The following is a 9,741-nucleotide window of genomic DNA, read 5'->3' as shown; positions in this document are numbered from 1 at the left end:
CTTCCTGACTCCATAACCCCACCTTCACCTTTAATTCTTGGCTCAGAAATCCTCTCTGCTGGGGGAGGGGCACCCTGTGCAGAACTCCCTGGGGGGCGGGGGGGGGGGGCGGGCAACGCATGCCAACCATGAACCGCATGGTACTGAAATGACCCATCTGCTCCCCTATGTGGCCTCTTCCCAGGCCAGGGAATGGACCCCGGCACCCCAGGGCCTAGTTCAAAGGCTCATGTGTGGCGGACACTCCACAAACAGCTCAAGTGGGCTACAATCTCTAGGGTCCCTTAAAGAACCCTGTGTTTACAAGGGAGTTAACTTCTGTGTTTCCCAATCAACTTGCTAGATACTCACTTTTGGTTAAATTTTATTATTATTTTATTTTTAATTTTTTTAAATTATTTTTGAGAGAGAGAGAGAGACATACGCAGAGTGTGACAAGGGAGGGGCAGAGAGAGAGACACACACAGAATCAGAAGCAGGCTCCAGGTTCTGAGCTATCAGCACAGAGCCCAACGCAGGGCTCGAACCCATGGGCCTGAGATCATGACGTGAGCCAAACTTGGACGCTTAACCGACTGAGCTACCCAGGCATCCCTAGATCAACCATTATTTTAAAGGAGAGAAAAGATGACTGTTTGGGCAAAGTGCTTTCATTTACCTTAATGAACGTGGTCACTTACATACAATTAAACTATGAAAAGGCAAAAGCAAAGGAATCTCATTTAATGAATATTTATGGCCAGTACCTACATAGTTTAGAGCCCTGCTCTAAATTTAAAAGTCAAAATCCAGGCTTTAAAAATTGATTTTTAAGCAAAAATAAATTATGCTTTTTAAAAATGAAATCGGGGGCACCTGGGTGGTTTAGTCAGTTGGGCATCTGACTTCGGCTCTGGTCATGATCTCGTGGTTTATGAGTTTGAGCCCCACGTGGGGCTCTGTGCTGACAGCTGGGAGCCTGGAGCCTGCTTCCGATTCTGTGTGTGTCTCTCTCTGCCCCTCCCCCACATGCACTCTGTCTCTTTCTCTCAAAGATGGATAAATATTAAAAAAATTAAAAAAAAAATGAATCTCAAACCATGACAAGGTGATCACATTCCCTAAGAAAGACCGACTCAAGGCTACCTTTCAGACAAACAGGGGAAAATGAATTTTCAATACCTTCGGATTTCCACTTGGACTTTGCTGCTGGGGTGGTCCATGGAGAAGAGTGTCAGAAGGAGTTTATTCTCATCAAGACCAGCAATACCTGCCTCATTGCATAGTACCCACCCACTCAAAACAGGGCTAAGGCCACAAGAAGTGTCAGATGCACTTATAAAAGCATCAGATCTGATTCCCAAGAGCTGCTTAGAGGTCACCCCTGCTAGTCATGCCATCACTAGTTAATGTCCCAAACCAAGTGTTCCTCAAAAACTCTTCTTTTAGGTTCTCTTGTTTACACCTCAGCTGTATCTAATGGCCTGGGATGACTAAATGTTTTCTGCTTGGAACATTCTAGATCTCTGAAAATCCCTTCCAGTTTTGTGATTTTGTGATTCCTTGAATAATTCAAACAATCAAATGAGAAACACATCATTGATTGACTTCATATAAAAAGACATGCAATTTCAAGTGCTTAATTGAAAACGACTTTTGCTACTATGGACACAAACCCAGGCAGCTAAAGGTTCCAGTAACATTTCTTTGGAGAAACTGAGAGCAGGTGATTGGTTTTATCCTACCAAATAAAGAATGAGTATGTGCATGATCTGTGCAGTCATGCCAGTTTCCCGACATAGCCAGGTAAGGCATTACTTGCCAGAACTGGTGAAGTAACAGAGCAAAAACACATGTAAAGTGCAATTCCAGTAGGGCAAAACAAGAACTTTGACAGTTAACCCAGACAGGAGTGGAGCCGAGTGCTGGGGCCAGCCTTCACTCCTAATGGGTGAGGCCTCTATCCACAAAATGCTTAGAAGACACCCAACACCAGCACCTCTCTCTCCATGAGTTACAAAAATGGCGGAGAACTCAATGTAAAACTCAAAGAATTCACAGTATCACAAACACACACAGCTGGTTTGCTAAGCACTTCTCACCAAATTCAAGCCACCCACACAGATAAGGAAAAAGGAAAAGGTGGAGCAGCAGATACCATGATTTATCTGTGGTTTCTGATCGTGACTCTCAACATCAATGAGGTGTCAAGTGGTTTCAACCTCCGAGTGGCTCTGAGGGCTGGGGTACCACCAGGAGATGTCGGTGGTGAAGTGCAGGGCCATGGACCAGAGCGACCGTGGTGCACACTCGTGACCCAACATGGACAGTTAGCGTCCCCAGAGGGGTCTGAGCTCATCTGGACCTAATGCAGATCCACATCAGGACTGCTGATCTACTGCTTCCCCAACACTCCTCCCTCTCTGTATACGGGCCACACTCCAAAATTCAGAAAAGGAGAACAGAGAGATTCATTTCTATTACTCATTTCCAACACATGGTTCTCTATTATGTACAACTTAGTAAGTGGCTTCAAGTTCTAGTAGTAAACTATAATATAGATATTTGAGTATTTTAAATTTAATTCCCTTTTTAAAGCTCTCTCACAATCATGCAGAAAAGACTCAGATTAGTTATAACAGGCTACTGATGGCAAGCAAGGGTCGTGTGGAAGGGGACAGTGACATGACAGGTGGTAACTGCTGCCGAGCGTGTGCATGCACGTGCCTGCACAACCTTAGAGTATGGGCACATGAGCTGATCTGGTCTGATGTCTCAGATGATGGCCGCCATTACTATAGCTGCATGGGCCACACCTGCTGGCCCCGTGTCCCAGCTCGGCAGCAGCAGAGCCTCTCTAAGAAGCCCCATACTGGGGACGGGGAGGGGGTGGGGGGATACATGGGTCAGTGTCAGGGATCTTCAGAGAATAGGAATATGGGAGCCACAGATGGCTGGTATACCTTTCCTGGTCAGAAAGAAAAGTCATGAATAATTGTTGAGGGGAAAAGAAGGGTTTCAAAAAAAGAGAGAGAAAATCGGAGCAATTCAAACACGACCACTAAAAAACTGTCAAATCAGGAATGAACAAGATAACGTGGATGGCTTGGAGGGTGAAGGGCAAGTCACTGGCCTGTTTGTCGGCAAGGCTTGATCTAACCTGGTGATCTCCAGAGACCTAGTGATCCCCGGCTGCCCTGCCAGGTGAGGGTGGACGAGGAGGTACATGGAAAGTGCGCACAACGGGGCAGGCTCACGGCGCATGCCTGCTGACACAGGCTCTCTTTACAGGTGAGAATAAGAGTCCTAAAAAGGACTTCAATAGCCCGAGTTGAGTCTCTACACGTAAGAGGATTTCATCAAGTTTGTTTGGATTCCCTTCAAATGAGAGTTCTTCAGGTTCATTTTCTAAGTTCCCCCACCCACCTTTTTTTTTTTTTTTTAAACATTCGCAACTGGAACACAGTATGAGCTGTAGGACTCGGTACCTTTTACATTTCAGATCACACAGTTTTAGTACTAAAGTGTGCACAGTATTCTAAAATACATTAAGATAAAAATCTTTAAATATCTATATTTTTAAAGGGGAAGAGAATACAGATGGTGAGGAGTAGAGCAGGATACAATCTCTCAGTAACGAACACATTCAAATTCAGAGGTGATGTCACGCGGAGAAACACGTTACAGACACTTTTTTTTCTTCTTGAAGGTCATGGTGTTTTGTTTTGTTGTGTTTGTTTTCAATACTGTGAGTGAGAAAGACCTATGTGAATAAAGCTAAGACAGGAAAGGCTGAGACGGCTCCAGCTGAATTAGAAATGACCCAGGCACTAAGAGTTGAAGCTCTGAGTTACAATCACCCACCTCTGTGGGGACAATGGTTGGGAGCAGCTTCCTTACCACATACTTGTCACTTGGGAAAGACAGGGAAACAGGCAGAAGCACAAGGTCAAGTCTACTTAGAACATGAATGCATTAGACAGCCAAAGGATGACTCTTCAGGCGATTCAAGAAGTCAGTTGGAAAACCCTCACGAATGGTTTCCAGCTCTCTCTGTCGAAGAGGATTTCTGTGCAAGCAGAAACACTGAGAAGAAAGAGTGTAAATATAAACACATCCACTGACAAAGAGCAGATGAGGCCAAGGGGAGGTAACACAGAGAGAGGAAAAAGACGCTGACCACATAATTAACGTGCCGAAGTGAAGAAAGCACGGAAACGGCTTTATAATGACCAAAAATACCCTGAACAGATGCTAGCGTCGCTTTCCCGACACGCAAAGCAACAACTAAAACGAAGTGTTGAAAAATACAAAAATTAAACACCCCACACAGCCCTTTCAGTCTGCTCAAAACACTGTAGCACAGCCAGACTGTACAAACCACTTGCTGAAAAATATCTTCTTTTATATCTAAGAACACACATGGAACGGTCCCCTCGCCAGCGTGCACTTGCGAGCTCAGCAGTGTGCGTCACCGCTGTGGCAGCTCAGCCCGGCTCTGCGGTGTCTCTCCAACTCTCACCCGTCTGCTTGCAGCTCCAGTAATGATATGTATTAGAACAACCGTTTCTTGAGTCAGCACGATCTTTCTGATGCCTGCAGTGTCATCAAGACACGACCGGGGTCATATCCCACAACTGTGAGAAGGAAAAACATCTGATGAACGAAACCTTCAGCTGTGTTAAGGATCAACAGTCTTTCTCAGCAAATGCAAGTGAACGTTTTAATTGGACAAGCAACTAACAGCTAAGCTAACATGGCTTCTAAATCTATTGAGTAGTATTTTGCCACAAAAATGTTTAACATAAACTTCAAAACCATGGCCGTGGGGAATTTTAAGCCAGCCAGTGGAGAATAAGGCAGATCAGATTCAGGTAAGGGGCGAGGGAACGGACATGCTGTTAGGCACTTGATGGGCGCCAGGAATGTGCTGTGCCCTTTCCGTATCTTCCCTCATTCAGTCTTCCCAAGGTCTTCTAAGATGTCCCATGTTCCAAAATAAAGGAACCAAGGCTCTCAGACTTTAAACTTGCTCCATGTCACAGAGTCCTCGTGGTTCGAAGGGGGTTATTGTAACCACCGCATCCTGTTGCTGCCTCCAAGAAGGGCCCAGAGTGGGCCTGTGTGCCCGGCGAGCCTGTGCCTGTTTGTCAGGTCGTGGCTCAGCTGTGGCCCCTCCTGTCCTGGGTCTCTGCGGTAGGACCACATCCATGCGGTGGAGCACAGTCCTCAGGCCCTGGAGGAATGCTTCTGGATTAATTGATCTCACAGGGAAAAAATCGTGTTTATTCCTTGTTGGCTTATTGGAGTCCTTCCTGTCCTTCAATGCTCCACGCAAACCACCCCGCCTTCCAGAAGCCACCTCCAGTAGCCCCGTCTCCCTCTACTCTTAAGGTAATTCTTGCCTGGATCACTCTTTTGGATGCTGAACACATGACCTATTATTAACCATCAAAAAGACAGAGTACGTCCTCAGTAGACTGCCTGTTCCCTGCACCACGTCTGGCTTTGGTGTGTGCAGCCCATGTCCCGGCGAGGGGTCTTGTACATAATGGGTTCTCAAAAACGCTCACCGCTGAGAGTAACCTTGTGAGCGGACCTCACAGCCTTGGGGCTCCGGTATATTTACATAGGGCCAAAGATGGAAAGTTTCTGAAAAAAGATAGCATCCTACCTTAATAACCTTGTCAGTTCCAGAAGTCAGTAACCATCCTCTGGTTGCATCAAAATGCACATGCACAATGTTATGTTTACTGTCATGGAAGGTAGCCGTGGGTGCACGTCTGGAAGGAGCAAAGTTAAGTTTCCGAGAATGAAAAGTAGTGACATATGAATGAAAGAGATCTAAGGTATCATTAAGCTCTAATCTGCAGCCAAATGGCTAAGATTGCTTCACATTACTTTTAATTAAAAAAATTTTTAATGTTTATTTTTGAGAGAGACATACACAGAGTGTGAGTGGGGAGGGGTAGAGGGAGAGAGGGAGACACAGAATCCAAAGTAGGCTCCTCTGAGCTGTCAGCACAGAGACCGATGTGGGCTTGAACTCATGGACCATGGGATTATGACCTGAGCTGAAGATGAATGCTCAACCGACTGAGCCACTCAAGCGCCCAAGTTTTTAATTTTTTAAAAAGATTACTTATTTTCAAGTAATATCTATACCCAACGTGGGGCCCCAACTCACAACCCTGAGGTCAAGAGTTCATGCTCTACCGACTGAGCCAGCCAGCACCCCAACCAAAACTTACTCACTTTAAAACTACTCTACCGTTCTTCCCTGGGAACCTGTTAATGATTTTTGTTCTTAAGGTGAAAGGATTCTTTTCTTCTCGAAGATGGGAAGGTGATGATGACATTTCCCAAAGTGTTATGGGCTACTTGTTGCTCTGATAGAGCCTATGAAAATCTCTACTGATGCTTTTGACAAATCTTAAAACAAATGCCTCAGTGCTTTTGCTCAGTCTCAGAAGGACTTGCGGGTACCTGTGCCTACTGAGAGCAAAAAGCGTACCTGTTATGAAGCCTCAGATACTATTAGCATTCCAGCTGAAGGGTGCCTAATCTTTTTCCTCGTTCTCCTGGTGTTAACTGCAGGCTTAGTTTCTCTACAGGGTCCTAACGCTTCAACACGTAAAACAACCTATCAACAAATATTATTTGTTTTGTGTTTTTTTAAATCTGGGCTTTTTTTTTTTTTTTTTTTTAGTAAGAAGGCTTGTTAAATGCCTCGGTGGCCTAGAGGCCATGCAGAAGAGGCAGGACAAACAGTGACATGGAAAGGGAGGGGAAGGAAGGACACGGAAGGAGACAGCTGTCCTCTCTTCATGTTTTAAGGGGGCCCAGTCTGCAGCGGGCTCTCTGAAGACGGCTGTGACCTGTAGCTAAGGGTGCGGCACAGATCTCGAGTATTCTAAAACGGTCACTTGAAAATATTTAGAACTCAAGCATTAGGGTCAATGTGTCATTGCTTAGGCTCTCTGGGTCTGTGTCTATCTATAAAATGAAGAACTAATTTAGAATATTTCTGAAGTCTCTTGCAGCTCTCTAATCTAATGAAAAGAACTTTCTTATTAATTCCATCACATATGAGGAATGGAAAATAATCAATGAACATAAATGCTTATTGATGCAAGGGCATCTTAATTTATATTTGATATAGAAAAGTAAGAAGAAAAAATATGTAAATTATGTAAATTAGGGTCATCGGTAAGAGAAGGCTTTGGTTTATTAATTGTCAAGAATTTCCTTGAAACGCGGACTTCCCCTGGTGCATTTTTAATGTGTTTCTATCTACGCGCTGCATTCAAGACACCCATCTTGGACTTAAAACGATTCTACGATGTGACAAGGTGTGGGAGGAGGTGGGGGAGAATCGGGCAGGTAAGTTTCCCAGGAGAGCCTGCCGTTATCCACTCGGTTTACTTCTGGGGCACGCTGTAAGCAGTGGCACTGAAGAGGTAACACAGATGTGCCCCCACACACCCCAAATGCTGATGTGCAGTAACCGAAGGTCCTAGGTCACGGGGCAAGACCAGCAAGCAAGACTGAGTAGCTGGACAGCCGGCAGTCCTGGCCTCTTAGGTAAAGTGGCTTTAGTGCTTCTGGAGAAGATGCAGCCTCTGGAGCCTGTGGACTGACTCAGCTCCTGTAGATACCAGCTTGGGCTAGAAAGCGAAGCTTGGGCTCCTGCACTCCTGAGCACCTCTCAAGGAAATAAACGGATACAAGGGTTTGCTGGAGGGGTGCCTGGGTGGCTCAGTCAGTTGAGCGTCTGACTTCAGCTCAGGTCATGATCTCATGGTTTGTGAGTTCGAACCCCGTGTCAGGCTCTGAGCTGTTAGCACAGAGCCTGAAGCCTGCTTCAGGTTCTGTGTCTCCCTTTCTCTCTGCCCCTCCCCGGCTCTCTCTCTCTCTCTCTCTCTCTCAAAATAAAGACAAGACGTAAAAAAATTAAAAAAAGAAGGGTTTACTGGAAGAACATCTGTTTGTAGTTCATGTGTCCTTGGGGTGGAGAAAAGCACAGAAGACATGAATCCTTTAGGTGTACTCCCTTTTCCTATCTCATAAGAGAACACGTATCTCTTGGCGGAAAGGAGGACTTTGCCCACTTGCCATGGTCTATAGTCTATAAATTTTTTTTAAGTTTATTTATTTAGAGAGAGGGAGGGGAAAAGCATGAGAGAGGGAGGGAGAGAAACCCAAGGAGGCTCCGTGCTAGGAGTGCAAGCCTGATTCAGGCTCAATCTGAAACCAAGAGTCATTAGATCAGGACCTGAGCCGAAACCAAGAGTCAGACGCTTAATCAAATGAGCCACCCAGGCGCCCCCACCACGGTCTATATTCTAACCCAGCAGGAGCTGGGACACTGTTGGTCATGGCCAAGGTGGTGAGGGCAGCTTCCCAGACCACATTCTCTCCCCAACCCTGGAAACCCTGCACACTGCCGGAACTCACTCTTCATCCGTGATGGCCTCGTGGCAGCTGTCACAGACCCTCACTTCAAACTCGAAGCCCATCAGGGGGATGGAGGAGCGCTTGGAGCTGCACTTGCCGCAGACGGCCTTCCCACACTTGCGGCAGTGGTGCTGGAGGGAGAGAGAGCACACACTTGCTGTGGCCCCCACGCCTCGGCCTCGCCAGGCTCAGGTGTGGCCAGCAGCATTCGGGTGAGGATGCTCAACAAGAGCACACCACGAAACCGAAGGACACTCCAGGTATGTTCTCTTTGTGGGCTCTTTATTCAAATGAAGAGCTACTGGAGAGACACCTGCTTGTGCCGTCACCCCTCCCCATGGGCCCCCTTGGCCCTTTTCCAGTCCTTGCCAGCTGTCATTAGTATGAACTCCACAGGTTACAGCTGAAGGAGAACACGAATGAAACCCAATTCAGTCTACTGCCTACATTGTGGCCATGCTCAGTCTAGGGGACTAACCCGGATTTCCTTGAGGAGGTCTAAACCCAACCATGAATCAGACTGAAAATGCTGTAAATGACTGACACTAAGATGGCAGGCGAGTAAGGGAAATTATTAAGAAGAAATAAATACCACTTATATAATTCCATGATTTGGTATGAAACCCATCAGCTATGAAAACTACGAGCTAAGCATGACCCTTCTCATTTTAAGGTGTATTTTGGTAGATGCCGCTAGAATTCTAAGTATTAGAAGGCACTCCAGAAACTGAATCTGGAAGGAATGAGCTGCAGGAGATAAGGGAATAAATTAACACGCAATCACACAGTGGCTGCAGGGTTATAAGTGACCCCCACCACAACTCCTGCCCCGGGGGCTGGCTCTTCTAAGGTCACAGGTGGAGTCATTTCCACTCTATGACACTTTGATGAGGGATCTGTAACACCCACCTGTCGTAGGCCGATTTTCTTACTGTCCCACATTTGCTTGAAGTTCCAGAAGAAAGGCTGATCACATTTTTGGCAGGAATCGCTGTCCAACCATTCAGGGGTCTTGTGAAATAAAGCACATGACAGGACACAGTGAGGGCATGGAACCATTAACACTGATGAAAGTTACAGAATCAAGATGCGTTTGTAAGGAACAGAGGTGTGACTGCTCAGTTAGTCATTGAAAAAATAGCCACCGAAGGCCTACTGTGTGTTGAGCCCGGGGGAATGGAGTGGTGAATAAAAAGAATCTGTGTCATCATGCAGCTTACAATTTATCAGAGAAGACTACACAAGGAAATACTATTAATGTCAATTATTTAAGTAAGCAAAGTGCCAAGGGCTGAGAAGGCGAGG

At 46.0% G+C, this 9,741-nt stretch overlaps 1 protein-coding gene across 1 annotated transcript in view; it reads right to left on the bottom strand.

Annotated features, from left to right (window-relative positions):
* Positions 1–3,402: 3,402 nt before the first annotated feature.
* Positions 3,403–9,741, bottom strand: part of WDFY2 (WD repeat and FYVE domain containing 2) — a 165,929-nt gene continuing 159,590 nt past the window's right edge. The window contains exons 9-12 of the mRNA XM_029936820.1: positions 9,346–9,447; positions 8,437–8,567; positions 5,654–5,762; positions 3,403–4,616 (exon numbers count right to left, since the gene is read on the bottom strand). Coding sequence (XP_029792680.1) covers positions 4,587–4,616; positions 5,654–5,762; positions 8,437–8,567; positions 9,346–9,447 — 372 coding nt within the window. The 3' untranslated portion in view covers positions 3,403–4,586. The remainder of the gene's footprint in view (positions 4,617–5,653; positions 5,763–8,436; positions 8,568–9,345; positions 9,448–9,741) is intronic.

This window comes from Suricata suricatta, chromosome 4 (genome assembly GCF_006229205.1).
Source record: "Suricata suricatta isolate VVHF042 chromosome 4, meerkat_22Aug2017_6uvM2_HiC, whole genome shotgun sequence".
Classification (NCBI taxonomy): Eukaryota; Metazoa; Chordata; class Mammalia; order Carnivora; family Herpestidae; genus Suricata; species Suricata suricatta.
Note: the sequence above shows the minus strand (reverse complement) of the source record. Positions and strands in the feature narration are given on the sequence as shown.